We start from the raw sequence: 19187 nt of genomic DNA, 5'->3' as shown, positions 1-19187 counted from the left end.
TGAAATAATACAAGAACATTTCCTAGAGCTTCAGAACCCAAGTTTCTAGACTAAAAGAACCCACTGAGTGCCTAGAGTGGATTAAAATAGATACGCACAATGGAATATCATTATGAAATTGTAGAGTACTGGTGAAAAAGAGAAACTCCTACAGTCTTCCAGAGAAAAACAAGTCATAGACAATGGGTCACAAATTAAAATGGCTGTGGACTACTCAACAATGCCCAAAAAACTAGAAGACAATGGAACAATGTGTTCAAACTTCTGAAGGAAAATGATTTCTAACCTAAAATTTGATGCCCAACCAAACTATCAAGAAAATTGTAGAAGGAACATATTTTCAGATGGGCAAGGCCTCAAAAAGTTTACCTCTGATGTGTTCTTCCTCAGGGAACTACTTGTTCTGAGAGTCCCTAGCTAAATGGGGGCTCCAGTACCAGAGCGGTTGGCAACCCAGCACTAACAGGAAATGAAGGGAGCTGGATGTGGTCTCTACAGTGTGCCTTTCACAGGATACATCTTGTACATGGTGGACAGCCTAATGCCTGTCTGTCCAACCCGTGACCAGGGGGTCCCTCATACGTGAAACTTGTTTATATTGGCACATGCTGTGTGGCAGCTCTTGCCTGACCTGTCCCTGCCTGACTACCACTCTGGCCCTAGGAGCCCAACTTTGTGTTTCCACCGGTATCCCAGGGAAAACCCAGCCTGGGGCAGCCCCTGGTTCTTCTCATGGAAGGTGCAAATTCAACACACAATCGCAATAGGAAACAAGTTTAAAGATTTTTTTACTTACAGATCCTGGGCAAGGAGAGTGCCATGAGTCAGGAGGGCAGTCCTCTGTCCCCAGGTCAGATGAGGGAGAAATGAAGAGTCAGAGAGAGTATGGGGCAACTAGCAGTACACATAATGACTAAGATGTGGTCACCTTAAGTTAATGGCCAAATGCCTGGATGGTCCATTTAAAGGAAGCAGCAGGAAAGTGGGCAGCCCAGTCTGCTGGCGGGAGAGAGGCCTCTTAAATTCTTACCTCTGGCCACTTGGCTTGAGCCATCTCGGTGTGGTGTAGATCTGGAAACTGTGTCCAGCGTGACCGAGCCCTGCCGCTGGTATGAGAGAGTTAAACTTGTATTCAACATGGATGCCGAGGCAACATAAATCTATAAGGATCCACTACACCACTCCACTAAAATAAGGGTATAAACCAAGAAAGAGGAAGCTGTGGGAACAGAGAAACACAAGAGCAAGGCAAAGGGATTCCCCAGGGTGATGATGAGGGGGGATCCCAGGACAATAACTGTGTGGCCAGCAGAGGGGGCACCTGATTCAGACCACAGCAGTCACAAGGCTCTGGGGCAGATTCCTTGGAGGAGATGAAACTGATAGACTGTTTGATGCGTCTAAAACACATTAAGGGAGATTTAGGAATTGATAGAAAGTTTGGGGTTGAATGCGTGGCAAGTAGAAAACAAAGCAAACTCTAGGGAAAACAGAAAATAATTCAGGAAAAGAAATCAAAGTTCAGCCTAGCAATATAGTGAGATCTCCATCTCTACAAACTTTTTTTTTTCAATTAGCTGGGCGTGATGGTGTGCACCTGTGGTCCCAGCTACTTGGGAAGCTGAGGTGGGAGGATTGCTTGGGCCTGGGATCAAGGCTGCAGTGAGCTGTGATTGTACTCCAAGCCTGGGTGACAGAGTAAGTCCTTGTCTTAAAAAAAAAAAAAGAAAAGGAATCAAAGTTGACAAAATGGGCTGGGTGGATAAAAGAACAAGGACACATGTATGTCGAAGGGCCAGGAGGAGGCAAGAAAGGGCTAACACTGACATCTTCCATAGGGGGAAGTCAATAGATGATACAAAACTAAAAAATTAGGAAGTAGCAACACTAACAAAGGCAAATTCCAAAGGAACTAGCTCAGTGTTGATGCTGGGGATAACAGCTATTTTTTGGTAACAGACCTTGTACACCCATCTGACTCTAAACCATGAGCATGTAAAACTCTGATAAAAATAAAAACCACAAAGGTACATACTACCAGGAATGTTTAGATGGGGGGGCTGGCTCTGGGCTGAGATCTGAAGGTAAAGAAGTCCTGGTCAGGAGGGCACAGGAGACCAGCTGGAGGGAATTACAAAAGCCAGGGGTGAGCTGCCAGGGGCTTGGACCAGGTGGTGGTAGAGAGATGGAGAGGAGCGAATGGATTCAGAACGATGTGGGAAAACTGAAGGAATCAGACAACAGCTCGGTGCGTAACAGCAGGGAGGCTGGGGTTCCTGGTGATGTGGACAGAGAACTTTCCATGGATGAGGAAACAAAGGAGATTCTTTAAAAGTCAGGCAGCAGACACTCTTGGCAACGTGGAGAGAATACACAATTGTTTGAAGGCAGCAGAGAAAGCACCATAAAAAAGACTCACTCCATGCTTCCTGGAAACAGATGATGTTGACTCCACACATTGCAGCCACCTCTACGATAGCCTTTATGCGTCTATGAAGGGCAGAGACCTGAGAATTTAAAAAGGATTAGAATCCATTTAGTTCTATTGGTAAGGCAATTTTTAGGATCTCATCCTAATGCATATGGAAAAATCAATGCCCACCTGGGCAGGTATGAGGAGTAGGGTGGGGAGGTTCTATATTTGGTTATCTCCTGATGTCCAAAATCTGCATGAAAAGCTGGAGGTGCAGAGGCTCTGGGGTCAGACACTTGGACACTGCCTCAGTTTCCTCACCTGGTAATGGGGAGGCTGCCACCTGACCTGTGGGGTTGCTGAGAGGCAGGGATGAGGATGGTGCTGCTTCTGGTCCAGGGCCCACGTTCACACCCATCTCCCGGGTCAGCCACCCCCTTGGCCCGGGACTCCGCTCCCCACTCTCCTGCCTTCAGAGGCAAGCCTGGTTCCACACTTATCCTACTTATCCTGTGTGCATCTTATCATGGAATGCCTCGCCTCTCTGGCTCTTTTAAATCCCCGTGCTTTGGTGTGTGCTGTGCCCTGGGCCAGGAATGTACTTCCCTCCTCCCACCTAATCTTCCTGGAGGTATTATCTATGTCACATGTCACCCCTCTGTGGGCCTCTGCAGGCTCTCACAGCTATGGGCCAAGTGTCAAGGTAACTCAGCATCCCCTGGCCTTCGGGAGCCATTGTGTGCCACTGCTTTGTGTGCCACTCTTCCTCTGCTGTCTGTCACTCCCAGGACTCCACAGGCTCCTTGGGGATAGGAAGAAAGCATCCTCATTGTCTGCTTGTCCTTGGCACAATGCCTGGCTCCCAGGAGACATTCAAAAGTGTTCGTTCAAAGACAGACCAAAGGAACCAGGCTGAAAACCCAGAGCGCACAAACTCTCCACAAGGCCTATAGTCTCCTCCTTTGAGAGGCTGTGCACCCCATGGCTTTGTGGATATTTGCTGACAGCATCAGTCCCGCAAACACACATTTGCTTGGTGTTAGCAAAACGCAAAGCATACTTCTAGGCCCCGTGTGCGTGAAAAAAACATAGCTGGTCCTATGACTTGACAGTCTGGGATGATAGAGGGGACATATCCACAAAAAACGAATCCTGATACAAAAAGTGAGAGAACTGAGAACCAGACATCTGTGAATCCAACAAAAGCAAAGGAAGGACCAACGTGAATGATGATGCAGAACCAAACCTGGAATCCAAGAGGCCTTAGGTTTCTCCAGAATCCCTAAGAATCCTCAAACACACCGTATCCTGAGGAAACCTGTGCAGGAAAATCCCTGAAAGTTTGAGCAGCTGGAGGAATGCTGTGGAGAAGTGTATAAAGCAAACCACCTGCGCCTGTGACAACATGTTTCTTTAGGGAGATACAAGATGCTGTCACCTTTATTTACTAACTCTGAGGTCATAAGCGAATGCCTATCTATTCCCGTAATCCTGTAGGCACCACAGCTGACAGACTTCTGGGTATAGCGAGTCCCCGCCCTGAGGATTAAGGCAGAAGAACACACGGACAGACGGTCCCAACCAGCGTGTGCTGGCTGGCCGCCTCCTGGCAGGCAGCTGAGAGGCAGCGTCCCGTGGAGAGCACGAGCAGGCCAAAAGGGCACCCTACCGGTTGGTAAATGGAGCTTCAGATCAATAGCTGGAGAGAAGTGGAAAGATCAGTGAGGAGGAGGGAGAGATAGAATAAGAACAGGAAGACAGAAGAGCCAGAGATGCAGGCTGGAGGGACGTGGGGAGGCCAGGGCAGAAGCGTCTCTGCTACTGCTTGAGGCGCCCAAGCCTGCAGACCTGGAGTATTCGGCCAGCCAGCGCCTGCAGGTGTGCTCCAAGGGCAGGCCACAACCCTGTTTGTGTATTTATTATAGTCAAAAGAGTCTGCACCTGTTCTGCCACAGGGGCATTTGCGGGGAGGGGGATTCTGTTCTGAACCAGCCCCACGTGCACAATGCGGGGTCGTCTCAGCTGCTCCTCCGCTGCTTCAAAGGCATATCCCTGCAGTTCAAAGTCTTCTCTGGAGGCAGCTTCGAAAGCTTCCCTGGGCAGATCAAGCTTCCTAGATGGGCAGGAAAAAAGAGGGAAGGGGATTTTGATGCAGTCTGCTCCACTTAAAATCCCTCTCCCATTTCTTGTAGTTATTTATCAGCCAAAGAGGTGAGGATGTCCTGGCTAGAAGGCGCTCAGTGCCAGGGCCCAAGGGACCTGGCGAGCAGTGGGGTCCAGCCATGACAGAACACTACACTGAACCTGGACTTTACCTGCAGTTGGCAGGGAGACCTCAGCAGAGTCAGCATGGTTAGGCCTGGCAATGGGGAGGCCAGTTAAGAGGTTGGTGTTTTAGAGTTGCTGAAATCACTGTAGGAATTAAAGTCCTGGCAGTCAGCACAGAAAGGAGGGAACAGATTCTCAAAAGTGTTTCTGAACCAGAATCAGGGCTATGCTGAGCCTAGGGTGTGAGGCAGGCTGTGGGAGCCGAGGGGCTTGGAAAATGGGGCTCAGGAGACAGGTTGGATGGAGAGGCCATGACCTGGGATCATATGGATGGCCTTATGGTGAATAAAGACCCTGGCCACTCTGTCCTGCTGCTCCTGCTGGGGGAGGCCAGTTCTACATCTGGTGTTGGGTGGGCTTGGAGGGGCCCAGGTGTTCAGATGGAAGCCCTAAGTGCTCATCCACATTTGTAGTTTATTAACCAAGGCTAGAGAATTAGTTATAAAACCTTCCACTGAAGTGACCATTAGCCAAACAGCAAATACCTCCTGATACCTGTTGCACACCCGAAGGTGAAAGCCACAGAGGCATGGGATGGGACACGGCCCCTAGCCAGGAAGGGCTTACCATCTAAGGGCAAGATGATTATGAAATACTCAGAAAACACATCAAAAAATAACCTGACAGCCATTATCTAATAATAATATTTCTCTCCTACTTTAAATCACTTTCTTGGAGACGTTTCTTTCAAAATCACAGCCCTGTCAGCCCAAGCCCCCTGTCGCCGCCCCCTGCCAGGCACTTTCCATGTGACGGCCTTGACAGCTCTGAGTTCGGTTCCGCCCCTGACAATCAGCCTGCTTTTCAAGTAGTCAAGGTTCCCTTCACTCCAGCAGGTTAGAAATAGCAGCAGTGCCCACACCGTGCCTCTCCTTGCTGTGACTGCCTTAGACAGTCCTCCCACCCTCCAGCGGAAGGGCGCTCCTGCAGGCCACAGCCTCAGAGCAAATCCCCTCTGGTGGACATAAATCACGCAGCTTTCCAGGATATGCGTGTGGGCAGACACCAGGAGAAAAAGGAGCAAGGCTTATGTGTCTATTCCCTCGAAGGCCTGTGGGCCTGGGAGCCAGACAGCTCTTTCAGAGTGTCCTGGTGAACCCTGCCTGGCCTCTCAGCCTGTGGTCTCACACCAGGAAAATGTCAGGTGAAGAGCTCGTCTTGGGTGTGGAAACATGGCTGTAACCACCACCTGGCTGAAGTCTCTCTCATCTTCCCACCATGCACAACCTCCATTACCTACCCTTCTTCCCCCAAGTGATGCCTCCGCCTAGCCAGCCCTGAGGCTGCCCACCTCCTTATCCCCAGCTCCCTGCGAGCTCATTCTAAGCCAAGGTAATACAGGAGAGGCCGCTCCACCCTCCAGGACAGCCACCTTTGGGGCTCTACCTCCTCCCAGCCACTCCTGTCTACTATCTGGGCAGTACCTGTAAGGCCTCTCTGCCCTCCCATTATCAAAGGCGGTGCATTACCACATCCTACACAGCTTCATCTTGGAGAACCTAACCAATCCTCAAGCCATACCCTGTGCAGACGCAGTCAATGACCATGTGCTGTGCCCACCGAAAGGCCTGGTACAGGAGATGTAGTGAACCACTGAGACAGACTGAATGCTTATGTCTGCCCCAAATTCATATGTTGAAATCCTAATCTCCAATGTGATAGGGCTCTTTCAGAGGTGATTAGGTCATGAGGGTAGGGTCCTTTTAAAAGACCCCCAAGAGGGCATGCTTGCTTCCTGCACCATGTAAGAACACAGTGAGAAGACACCATCAAAAACCAGAAAGTGGGCCCTCAACAGACACCAGATCTGCTGTGGCACCTTGATCTTGGACTTCATAGCATCCAGAACTGTGAGGAATAAATTCATGTGGTTTAAGATGGGGAAAGAGACTGCAGCCAGATGTTGGTTACAGCCAGGGTTGCACATTCAGACAAGAGCTCTGCCACCTGACTTCTTCCTGGTGTGAGACCACAAGCTGAGGACAGTGTTCACTAGGACGTTCCCAAAGGGCTGTCCAGCTACCAGGCCCACAGACCTTTGGGGAAACAGACACACAGACCCTTCTTTTTCTCCCTGTGATTGCCCACAAGTACATGGAAGTCTGGTATTTTGTTATAGTAGCCCAAAAGTACTAAAACATCAATCAGCCACTGCCCAGGAGGACAAGACCAGCAAATGAGCCATAACCTCACAGACAGCCTCATGCTGCCACTGCCTGCCCCGGTCCCTGTAGTTGGCTTTCAGACCCTCTACCCCTCATCCTGCTACTGAGGCCTCCCCACTCAGGGCTTCCCTTCAAACTTCAAGGAGTAAAGCCCTTCACTTCCCATCCTAGCCCCACCACGCCCTTCAGGGCCCCCACCTCTCCCACCCAGGGTCAGGCAGACCTTGCCAGAGGACACCAAGTTCCTGCCTCCTCAGCAACCTCTCACACTTCTGGAACTTCATCTTTCCATGTCTGATGACTCTTTACCACCAGCACTTTAAATCATTAAACTAGAGCTCTGTTACAAAAGAGACACGTGCTCATGGCGGGGGTGAATCAAATAGTGGGAAAGGGTATAAAATGAAACATACATTCCCCTTTCTACCCCACCCCTAGTCCCAAAACTCAGAGGCAACCCCTCTTAACAATGTTTTATGTCTCTTTCCTATTTTCCTATGTGTATGCATTACAAATACAATGGCATCATTCTGTATTTTCTGTTCTTCAACTTGCCTTTTTCACTTAATACACATAGCTTGGACATCTTTCTCCACTAGTACCTACAGACCTCCACATCCATCACTGAAGCTGTTAAAGAGTCTCTCCCGTTGAAAAACAGAAGGGAGCTGGGGGGGAGAGAAGGTGAGGAAGAAAGAGAAAGAGGGACAGTGTTCCACACATGTCCATGTGTTTACTCACTTGCTGTCTCTCCCTGCTGCCTAGGGAGCTTCCACACATGCTTCCCCTCAGCTCAGGCCTTACCTCCTGGCCCCATCTCAGGAACTGCCAACAGCCTTATCATGGCTAAATCCAGCAGACTTCCTGCTGTCCTCACCCGCTAGACATTTCTGAGCCATCTGATGCTTCTTTCCCTGTCCTGCCCCAGAGTCCTCACCTCCAGAATCTCCCACAAAGTCTCTTTCTCTGACCCCTTGAATATCCGGGTTTTCCAGCATTCTCTCCAGCGCCCTCTTTTGTACCTGCTCCTCCTTCACCTGGAATGACCATCTCCAGGGCAGCTCAACAAGCCCAGCCTCGCCCACCTGAGGCCCACCTCCACATAGCAAATAGCCCCTGAGTTATTTCCACCTGCAGACCCTGAAGCTACTGTAGCAGGTTGAGCTGTGTCTCCATCCTGACACCTGGAACCTGTCATTGTGATTTTATTTGGAAAAAGGGTCTTCACAGACGTAATTAAGGTCAGGATCTCAAGATCATCCGGGATTATCCAAGTAAGCTCCAAATCCAAAGACGTGTGTGTGTGTGTGTTTGAGACAGGGCCTCACTCTGACTCCCAGGCTGGAGTGCAGAGGAGAGATTTTTGGCTCACTGCAGCCTCGACCTCCCAAGCTCAAGTGATCCTCCCGCCTCAGCCTGCCATGTAGCTAGGACTACAGATGCATGCTACCATGCCTGGCTATTTTTTTAAATGCTTTATAGAGATGGGTGTCTCACTATGTTGCCCAGGCCGGTCTCGAACTCCTGAGTTCAAGCAATCTTCCAGCCCTGGCCTCCCAAAGTGCTGAGATTACAGGTGTGAGCCCGGCCAGGAAGTGTCTTTTTCAGCTTTGTGGACACAGTGTCCAGCAGTACACAGCCCTCAGAAAGTCCTGGTGATGCACAAGCTAGCAGGGAGTGGAAAAACCAGCGCCCATGGCTTGCCAGTGGGAAAGGTTCCCTCGCCAACTAAATGCAGACAGCCTCTATTTCCAACGGTCAGCCAGAGGTCGGGTCACCGCAGGAAGGATGGTCTGGGGCCGGACAATCAGTACACCTGCTGGGTGCTCTGGTTGGAGACAGTGATCCAGCCAGACATCCAGAAGACAAGCCCGGCTCCGGGGAGGAGGGTTGGGATGGCCACAGAGAAAGCCCTGGAGAGTAAAATCCCGTCCTTTTCCTTCCGGTTCTGGGCAACGTGGGGGAGAAGAGATTTGTAAAGGTCACGCCAGGATTCTGCAACCCCCAAGGACCCCGGGGCCGTCCCATCAAGACCTACTATGGTCTCTGCCCGCCAACTCAGGACTTCTCACCGCCTCCCCTGAGCCCTTCAGACCCTGAGGCCCTCCCTGCCTGCTCCCCCAGACCCACACTCTGTGGCGCCAAGACCCCATTAGCTTAGCCTCTTGGCTGCGGACCTGAGTTCCTTGCCATAGAGAACGCGCTTCACTTCCTGCAAGTCGGGGAGCGGCAGGTGCTTCTCCAAGCATTCCTCCAGCGACTTCCACTCAGCGCCCGCCATGGCCACGGTCCGCCAGTGCTTGTGTCCGCGCACGAACTGCCTGCCCTTTGCCCGCAGTGGGAGGAGGTGCCCAGGCCCGCTCAGGCGCCCTTACCTTTATCTCTTACTCTCGCTCCCGGACAGCTCAAGTGAGGACACGCCACTTCCTCGCGCAGCCAATCTGCCTTCCAGGGCTTCGCGAGTGGGACCGCCCCTGGCCTTTAGCGCTCCTTCGGCACGTGCCAGGACACGTTCCTCTTGCCGCCTCCGCAGCACACGGCCAATCAGCCTCCAGGGCCTCACGTGGGGAGGGGGCGAAAGGATCCGGCGCTTGCCCTTCGCCCCTTGCCCTTCGCCTCTCGGTTAGCAAGCGATGAGGCGCGCCCCTCCACCGGCGGGACTGCGCGGAGTCGTCGCGCCTCGGCTGCGAGTCAGGACTGAGGCTGTCCCCCTCCCGCCTCCCTCAGGGGCCCTGGCGCGGGTGCCTCCAGGTTCCACCCCTCACCTGCCCCTTGGTGTCGGGCCGGGACCCTGGAGAGGTCGTGAGGGAGTCCTGGGCGCGGGCTCCGGGAGGCTGCGGCGCGGGTCTGAGGTAAATGGCCCGCCCGCTGCGGGCCCTTGCGGGGGCTGGTTCCAGCAGCAACCGCCGGGCAGGGCCCCTCCCGACCGCGACCTCCTGTCCGCACCGTAGGGCAGCCGGCCGGGCCAGCCTCCCTCACAGGACTACCGAGGAAGGTAAGGGAAGAGTTTCAGTGTCCCATGGGCACGCGGCGGCTGCACCTCTGTCGTCCGGAGCCTTTATGTCTGGGGAGTTTTAACCCCCGAGGGGCCAGGCTCGGAGTCCATGCCGCTACCTGGGTCGCGCGTTCCCACCCCCGGCTTTGGGGCCGCTGGAGCCGAAGGTCAGTTGCTCGCCTGCAGTTCCGTGCGCGTCGGTGGAGCTAATATTGTAAAATGCGGGGTCCCCGGGTGAGGGCGCGCCCCCTGCACCCTAGGGCCCCTTTTCAGCCCTGCCCTCTGCCGCGTGTGTGCAAATATGGGCACTTTCCTGCGGTAGGGTGCGCTTTAAACTGTCACTGAGATGGTAGGAGTGAGAGCCCCATTTGCTGTTACCGCTAATCCAGAGGGTGCCATCCCTTCAGGAGCAAAGAAGCGTCCTCTTTGGGGTCCTATTGAGAATTAGGGCAGTAAGGCCCGCTTACTTCGGCGGGCAGCCGGGTGAAGGAACCAGTCTGCAGAAATCCTATTCAGCCACTTGTAAACCTTGTGACCCCAGGAAAGTTTAACTTAGTCGCTGGAGGCTTCTGTTGCTTTATCTGTAAAATAGGAATGCAAAGATTACGCTGCGGGGTTGTTTAAAAGTCAGAAAAGGCCAGCACGGTGGCTCATGCCTGTAAACCCAGCACTTTGGGAGGCCTAGAAAGGGGTATTGTTTGAGGCCAGGAACTCCAGACCAGCCTGGGTAACACAGCAAGACCCTGTATCTACAAAATAATGTTTTACAAATTAGCCTATCATGGTGGTGCGCACCTGCTTCTTGGGAGGCAGAGGTGAGAGGATCGCTTGAGCCCGGGAGTTCGAGGCTCCCTAGCTATGATCTTAACACTGCACTTCAGCCTGGGCGACAGAGTGAGACGCAATCTCAAAGAAAAAAAAAAGAGGCAAGTAAAATGAGCACAAAGGGAGCTAATTTATATCTAGAATCAGCTACTAACATTAAAAATATTATACTTCAGGTATTTTGTTTCAGCTGCTAATTCACAAGTTTTGTTCCTTGTTTTGATAAATGTTAGCTGACAGTTTCTAGTATCTGATGGAGCTGCCTTCTCAAGAATGCAAACTCTGAGGACTTTCTATGTGTAAGACACTGCTAAGAGAGCCATATAAAGACAGATAAGACCTAGTACCTTTTCTTTGTGATTTAAAGTAAAGACGGCTGGGCACGTTGGCTCACACCTGTAATCCCAGCACTTTGGGAGGCCGAGGCGGGCAGATCACCTGTGGTCACGAGTTCGAGACCAGCCTGACCAACATGGTGAAACCCCGTCTCTACTAAAAATACAAAAATTTGCCGGGCATGGTGGCGCATGCCTGTAATCCCAGCTACTCGGGAGGCTGAGGCAGGAGAATCGCTTGAACCCAGGAGGGGAGGCAGAGGTTGCAGCGAGCTGAGATCGTGCCATTGTACTCCAGCCTGGGCAACAAGAGCAAAACTCCGTCTCAAAAAAAAAAAAAAAGGAAAGACAAACTTGTAAATACAGCAGATTTAAATAATTTGAGATGAAAAAGATACTATGGAGTGCAAAGAGGTGATTTCTGGCTTAGAGAAATTGTTGGAGGTCTCATGGAAGAGGCTTCAAAGCCAACTCAAAATGCTTCAAACTGAATGAACTTTCACCTCCTTTCTCAAGCAGGCTCTTATCTTCTTTTGTTGTTGTTGTTGTTGTTACAGAGTTTCGCTTTTGTCGCCCAGGCTGCAGTGCAATGGTGCGATTTTGGCTCACTGCAACCTCCACCTCGCAGGTTCAAGCGATTCTCCTGCCTCAGCCTCCCGAGTAGCTGGGATTACAGGCGTGTGTCACCACACCCAGCCCATTTTTTGTATTTTTAGTAGAGATGGGGTTTCACCATGTTGGTCAGTCTGGTCTTGAACTCCTGACCTCGGGTGATCCGCCTGCCTCAGCCTCCTGAAGTGCTGGGATTACAGGCATGAGCCACCGCGCCCAGCCTCTTATCTTCTGCACTGTATTCCCTATTTCAGTAATGGCCTCACCACCCACTGATTTGCCAAGTTTTTGAGAGTCATCTGCAGCTCCTCCATGTTCTTTCTTTCTTCAATACAATCAGGCATCAAGTTCTGCTAAATTTATCTCCTGGATTTTGTTCATATCCTTCCTCCTCCCTCCTCATGTCTGCCTCCTGTCATCTTTTGCTTGAATTGTTGCCAGTCTTCTAACTTGTCTCTCCACCTCCAATGTCTATCCTTAGTTGTCTTTCTAAAACTAGTATCTTACCATCCTTTGTACCCTCTCATTAAGTGTATCCCTACCTGGAATCACCTTTCATCCTTCATTTTGTGACCGCCTTCTCATCCTCCACCATGCAGTTGAAACATCACTTCTTCTGTAAAGACTTCTCCAATTGTCCCAGAAAAAGTTAGGCTCCCCCAGGCCTTCATAGATAGCTCTCTTGTTACATTTATTAAACAGTATTGTGTAGTTATTTCTGTGCTGTCCTCAGAAAATAGACCGGATCTACTTTTGTATCCAGAGGACTTTAGCACTCAATAAATGATTATTGAAGGAATCAACTCTGGGATCATGGACAAATTCATTAAGGTGATAACACTGAGCTGGACCTCGAAGCAGTAGTAGAAGCTATTATTACTAGTTAAATTGTTTAGTTCATCTTTCCCTATTGTTCAGTGACAGGTCATTCGTACTAGTTCATTATAAACCAGTGTTTCATAAATAAAACTTAGGATTTAAAAAGTTGTATTAAAAATGTTTATATTTGCCCAATTTACTTTTTACTCTGAATGATAGCAAGATACTTCACTAGCTCTTTCTGTGGTAATCATTTTGTTTTTTGCTTTTTTTTTTTGAGTTGGAGTCTCCCTCTGTCACCCAGGCTGGAGTGCAGTGGAGCAGTCTCAGCTCACTGAAACCTCCACCTTCTGGGTTCAAGTGATTCTTGTGCCTCAGCCTCCAGAGTAGTTGGGATTACAGGCACACGCCACCACGCCCGCCTAATTTTTGTATTTTTAGTAGAGATGGGGTTTTACCATGTTGGCCAGGCTGGTCTGAAACTCCTGAGTTTAGGTGATCTGCCCACCTCAGCCTCCCAAAGTGCGGGGATTACAAGCGTGAGCCACTGTGCCCGGCTCTGTGGTAATCATTTAAAAAGACTTAAGGCTTTGCCCTAGTTTCTTTCTGAAATATCCCACCAACCCAAAAGGTTATAACTGCATGAAGCATACTAGAGTGAGGGATTCTTCCTGGTTTGGAAGAACAACTCTTTCTCTGGCAACATGGTGTGGTTTAAGGATATATAACCCATAATTTGGTAAGTGTATACAAACATGGGCAGGAAGGACAGAATACACACAACTTCAACATGATGGATACCTCTGGAGAGGGAGATAGGGGAATGAAGTAGAAGAATGGGAATTATCTGTTGATAGATAATGTTTTAATTCTTTTTAGGAGATCTGAGACATATGACAGTGTTAACATTTAAAAAATCTGGGTGCTTATTATTACCAATACTTTTCTTTATGTTTGAAATATTTTTTTAAAAAATTATAGAAGAAAAGAGTCTTAGAACAGGAGTCAGAAAACCTGCAGTTTAGTCTGGGTTCTACTTTAACCTCAGTTTTCCTGTTATAAAAAAGATAGGGGCCAGGCACGGTGGCTCAGGCCTGTAATCCCAGCACTTTGGGAGGCCGAGGTGGGTGGATCACTTGAGGTCAGGAGTTGGAGACCAGCCTGGCCAACATGGCAAAACCCCATTTTCTACTAAAAATACAAAAATTAGCTGGGGATGGTGGTGCATGCCTGTAATTCCAGCTACTGGGAGGCTCAGGCAGGAGTATCACTTGAGCCTGGGAGGTAGACGTTGCAGTCAGCTGAGATCGTGCCACTGCAGTCCAGCCTGGGCAACAGAGCAAGACTCCGTTTCAAACAAAACAAAACAAAAAAAAGACTGGGGAGGGGAGGGAACTGGTGAGACAGTCTATAGAGATGATGTAAGTCTTGTCCTAATTCTAATAAAATATGATTCTAATAATCTAGCCATGTATAAATTCCTCTATATGCTTATTTGTGAGAAAACAGTTTCATTATAGAAGCTGGTTCTGCAGAAGGAGCTTATTTTTTAAAATGTATTAGTGGGGCTGGGAGCGGTGGCTCATGCCTGTAATCCCAGCACTTTGGGAGGCCGAGGCGGGTGGATCATGAGGTCAGGAGATCGAGACCATCCTCGCTAGTATGGTGAAACCCCGTCTCTACTAAAAAATACAAAAAATTAGCTGGGCGTGGTGGCGGGTGCCTGTAGTCCCAGCTACTCAGGAGGCTGAGACAGGAGAATGGCATGAACCCAGGAGATGGAGCTTGCAGTGAGCTGAGATTGCACCACTGCACTCTAGCCTGGGCGAGACTCCGTCTCAAAAAAAAGTATTTGTGTCTGTTTTTAGGTATTACTTTTAAAGTCACAATATGTGTTTATTTCAATCCTTAGGGAAGGTATTTAAAGTACTTTTTAAAAAGTAATGTGTATAGGTAATTAGATTTTTTTATTTTTAATTTTTGTGAGGACATAGTAGGTATATATATTTGTGGGGTGCATGAGATGCTTTGATACAGACATGCAGTGTGTAATAATCACATCATGGTAAGTGGGGTATCCATCCCCTCAAGCGTTTATTCTTTGTGTTACAAACAATCCAATTATACTCTTATAGTTATTTTTAAATGTACAATTAAATTATTGACTATAGTCACCCTGTTCTGCTATCAAACACTAGATCTTACTCATTCTTTCTAACTACTTTTTGTACCTATTAACCATCTGCACTTTTCCCCCATCCTCAACTACTCTTCCCAGCCTCTGGCAACCATCCTTCTACTCTCCATCTGCATGAGTTCAGTTGTTTTAATTTTTAGCTCCCACAAATAAGTGAGAACATGTGGTTTGTCTTTCTGTGCCTGACTTATTTCACTTAATGACCTCCAGCTCCATCCATGTTGTTGCAAATGACAGGATCTCATTCCTTTTTATGGCTGAATAGTACTCCATTGTGTATATGTACCACATTTTCTTTATCCATTCATCTGTTGATGGACATTTAGGTTGCTTCCAAATCTTGGCAATTGTGAACAGTGCTGCAACAAACATGGGATGCGAGTGCAGATATCCCTTAGATACACTGATTTCCTTTCTTTTGTTTATACACCCAGCAGTGAAATTGCTGGATCATATAGTAAGGTACTATTTTTACTCATTTACATTTGAAGGACTGAAATGTTATGATGATCAATGGTGAACAATTCTAATAAGGGCCATGACATGGAGATCCCACCAGTCTTCTCCTATGACCCAGAGGGGCTGTTTATGCCCTCATTTAGCACTTTACAACACACAAAAGACTTTTGCATCATCTTGTCACATTTGATCATCCAATAATACTGTGAGGTAAGGGGATAGGGTTTTTGGTATTTGTCAGATTTCCAAGTTAAACATGGTATTTACTGGAAAGAAACTGTAAGAGCCAATATTTTACTTATAGTCAAGGGAAAAAAGATCTGAGGTGATCCAATTTCTAAGCAACATTCTAAAACCCAATTTCTGGGTTAATTTGTCCCTACATTGCATTCCTTAGCCCAGAAGTCACAATTCTTTTTTCACTAGCATTTTTTATTGTTTTTATCCTTATGTAGACTTAAGTGTCTCACATGAAAAAGTCTTGGAGTAGCCCACCCAAACTTACCAAAAATGGATTTTGCAGCAGAGCAAGGCCAACCCAGCCAAAATTGTGACAAATAAGGTTTTATGGCCCCCATTTTAGCAGCCTCCTTTTTGTCCCTTGTTTTTGTTGTGGGTTTCTTCTCCTCTCATGACCAGCTCTGCTTTACTCATAGTAAACCTTCTTTATTCATATTAAACCTCTAAAGTGTTTTTAAAATTTTATTTTTAATTGACAAATAATAATTGTATATATTTATGGGGCACAATGTGATGTTTTGATACATGTATACATTGCGGAATGATCAAATCAGGCCAATTAGCATATCCATCACCTCAAATATTTATCACTTCTTTGTGGCTATTTTAAAATAAACATTATTGTCATTATTATTATTTATTTTTAGAGGTGGGGTCTCTCACTCTGTCGCCCAAGCTGGAATGCATTGGCACAATCATGGCTCACTGTAGCCTCAACCTCCTGGGTTCATGTGGTCCTTGCAGCTCAGCCTCCCAAGTAGATCACAGGCACGAGCCACCATGCCCTTTTTTTTTTTTTTTTTTTTTTTTTTGGAGACAGGGTCTCATTATGTTGCTCAGGCTCGTCTTGAACTCCAAGGCTCAAGCAGTCCTCCTGCCTTGGCCTCCCAAAGTGCTGGGATTATAGGCATTATAGGCATGAGCCACCATGTCCAACCTGAATCTGTTGTTTCTTAAGGATAAAGGAATGGCATGTCTTTGAGTCTATAGTGATTTGCATATAACTGGCACTCAATAAATGATTGTTGAATCAAATTGGACACCATATCAGTATTGATAAATATTTAGAGACAAGGTCTCAATTTGTTGCCCAGGCTAGAGTGCACTGATGCAATCATAGTCACTTACCGGGTTCCTTTAGCTATATTAACTCAGCGGCTTATTTAGCCTGCTTTTGAAAAAGACCACCTTTGGCTGTAGCAGATTTGTAATTATTTCCTTTCAACATGACTTCTAGCTGTCTCTGCAGCCTGGTTATCTAGAACACAAGTAGTCTAAATCCTCAAGTGGCTCTAACAATGGTAGATATTGGGGGAGCTGCTTCATATAGCACAAATCCGTTTACTGGGAAGTCGCTGGTTCAGCATCTCATGGTTCATCCCTCCCTGATTAGCTTCCTGGCCCATATTCCCTTGGATTAGGAGTTTGGTGGGATCCTTAGCCATAACATTCTTGAGTTGCAGAGAATGTGTATCTCAGATCCCATTTTCAGAAATGTCCTTGCTGTAGATGACAGACAGTTACCTACTTGTATCTTGAGAAATAGTAGTGTAAGAGAAAGAAGATTGGTCTGAATACTGGTTAGAATACAAATATGTTCTAATCCTGGTTTTACTATTAGGTAACTGCAGCTTTAGGTGCATTATTTGATACCTCTTCCTAATCTTCAAAGATATTAGACTAATTCTCATAGATTCTATGATTTTATGATTAACGGAGTATGAGATCCTTTTTAAAATCCAGATGGCAAGGGCAAGCAGAGCAGATGTTGTCTGACACTTACAGGAGAACGCCCTGGATATGAGTGCCTTAATCACACGGACTGGGTCTCACTTGTGTGGGAATACCATGGGTCCCATAAGGACTGAACTGGACTAGAAATGAGAACACCCTGGATATGAGTGCCTTAATCACATGGGCTGGGTCTCACTTGTGTTGGAATACCATGGGTACAATAAGGACTGAACTGAACTAGAAATGAGGATAATGATACCTTCCCCACTTTCTTGAAGGAATGGAATAAGCTAAGTTGAAATATCTTTGAAAATCTATACAGCATTATCTCTATAGATGCTATTTTTAATCAAGGAGAAGGTGTTTAGATATCATTCTTCCATGGCAAATTATAAATATACCATGTTTAATGTACTGGATACTTATCTTTGCGTTGTTTTTTTCAGTGGTGATAATGGCTTTGCATTGAATCATTTATAGTCTTTCCACCAGTTCTTCTTGGGATAAATAGCATACATTTGAAAGATCGGTAATTTTGAGAAGGCTGCATGAGACCATGAAACAAAGCAAAGCTGACTAGCCTAAGCTGAACTCCAGTCCATGACTCATCACTAGTTTGTCTAATCATTTAGGATAGCAAACTAAGCATAGGCTTATGTATGACAGGAATGTAAAATCCCAGGTTGAATTTTTGGGCCCCAAATTTCATGAAGGATCAATGTGATAAATAAACCTTTCTCTTTACCACTTCCTCCCTGCTAAAACAATTGCAGAAGTATGCATTGGGCCTAGCAGCAATACGTGTGGCTGAATTAGGGGTATTGAGTCGACTAGAAGCTCAATGTGAGTCAACAGTGTGTGTGGCTGCCAAAAAAAGCTGATATAATCTTAGGTTGCATTATGAGAAGTATAGTGTGCAGAACACAAGGAAGATGACTATCTCATTCTGTTCTGTGCTGACCAGAGCACACCTGAAATTAATCTAGCTCTGTGATAGCTACACGACATATAGATCATCTTGAATATGCAGAAAAGAGAGATCTAACAGCAACAACAACAACAAAATGTTAAAGGCACTTGGAACATGTATTTAGCAAAACAAGGCAAACAAACTCAGGAAGGATATTGTCACTTCATTCAGATTTCTGAAGGGGCCACATATAAGAGGTTTGTATTTGTTCCACATGTCCCTAAGGAGAGGAGCTGGAGTCAATGGATAGAAACTAAGGGAGGAGGCCAGGCGTGGTAGCTCACGCCTGTAATCCCAGCACTTTGGGAGGCCAAGGTGGGTAGATCATGAGGTCAGGAGTTCAAGACCAACCTGGCCAACATGGTGAAACCCCGTCACTACTAAAAATACAAAAATTAGCTGGGCATGTTGGCATGTGCCTGTAATCCCAGCTACTTGGGAGGCTGAGGCGGGAGAATTGCTTGAACCAGGACCCGGGAGGCAGAGGTAGCAGTGAGTAGCAGTGGGCTGAGATCGTGCCACTGCACTCCAGCCTGGGCTACAGAGCAAGACTCTGTCTCAAGAAACTTAGGGAGGATATTTCAGGCCAATACAGTTATTTTCATTAGGTGATATAAAAAAAAATGAAATAGGCAGTCTCTGCAAGTGATGAGTTCTCATTCAGGGTGTTCAGGTACGGTCCAGATGACCACTTGGTGGGAGTGTTGTAGAAGATAGTCAATCATCAGATGGGTAGTTGAATTACAGTCTGTGATTTCTGTATATTGCTGTAACATGAACCAAGAAAACCTTAGGGATGTCAAATCCAAAGAACCATAAATAAGCCAAAGAACGATACAAGACAGCCTGGTATTTGATGAAGTAAAAGTCAGTAACTGTGAGTTTACTGAAGAGCCAGATGATGGGAAGATTTTATTATTAACTTTTTTAAAAGTATGTTTGGTTGGATTTGGTTTAAAGGAAACACTTTATTGCAAGAGTATTTGGACCCTAGTTTCTGGAACCTAATGGTGAAAAGAGTTCTAGTCCCAGAATCTGGGGATGAAACAACTACCTCATGGTTGCAAAGAGCAATTTCAACTTGCAAGTGGTTGT

The 19187-nt window shown here is 47.3% G+C and overlaps 1 protein-coding gene and 1 long non-coding RNA gene across 3 annotated transcripts in view; one reads left to right on the top strand and one right to left on the bottom strand.

Moving 5' to 3' along the window:
- The window catches only part of UPB1 (beta-ureidopropionase 1), a 34159-nt gene extending 24633 nt beyond the window's left edge, over positions 1-9526 (bottom strand). Inside the window, exons 1-3 of one of the 2 annotated variants that reach the window (XM_004063179.4) lie at positions 9084-9526; positions 4355-4526; positions 2420-2507 (exon numbers count right to left, since the gene is read on the bottom strand). In XM_004063179.4, the coding sequence (XP_004063227.1) occupies positions 2420-2507; positions 4355-4526; positions 9084-9187 (364 nt within the window). In that variant the 5' untranslated portion in view covers positions 9188-9526. The remainder of the gene's footprint in view (positions 1-2419; positions 2508-4354; positions 4527-9083) is intronic. The other variant, XM_019018146.3, reaches the window with a different exon arrangement.
- The window catches only part of LOC109024574 (uncharacterized), a 52629-nt gene continuing 42968 nt past the window's right edge, over positions 9527-19187 (top strand). The window contains exon 1 of the long non-coding RNA XR_008675178.2: positions 9527-9901. This is a non-coding gene — a long non-coding RNA (uncharacterized lncRNA). The remainder of the gene's footprint in view (positions 9902-19187) is intronic.

Source organism: Gorilla gorilla, chromosome 23 (assembly GCF_029281585.2).
Source record: "Gorilla gorilla gorilla isolate KB3781 chromosome 23, NHGRI_mGorGor1-v2.1_pri, whole genome shotgun sequence".
Taxonomy (NCBI): Eukaryota; Metazoa; Chordata; class Mammalia; order Primates; family Hominidae; genus Gorilla; species Gorilla gorilla.
Note: the sequence above shows the minus strand (reverse complement) of the source record. Positions and strands in the feature narration are given on the sequence as shown.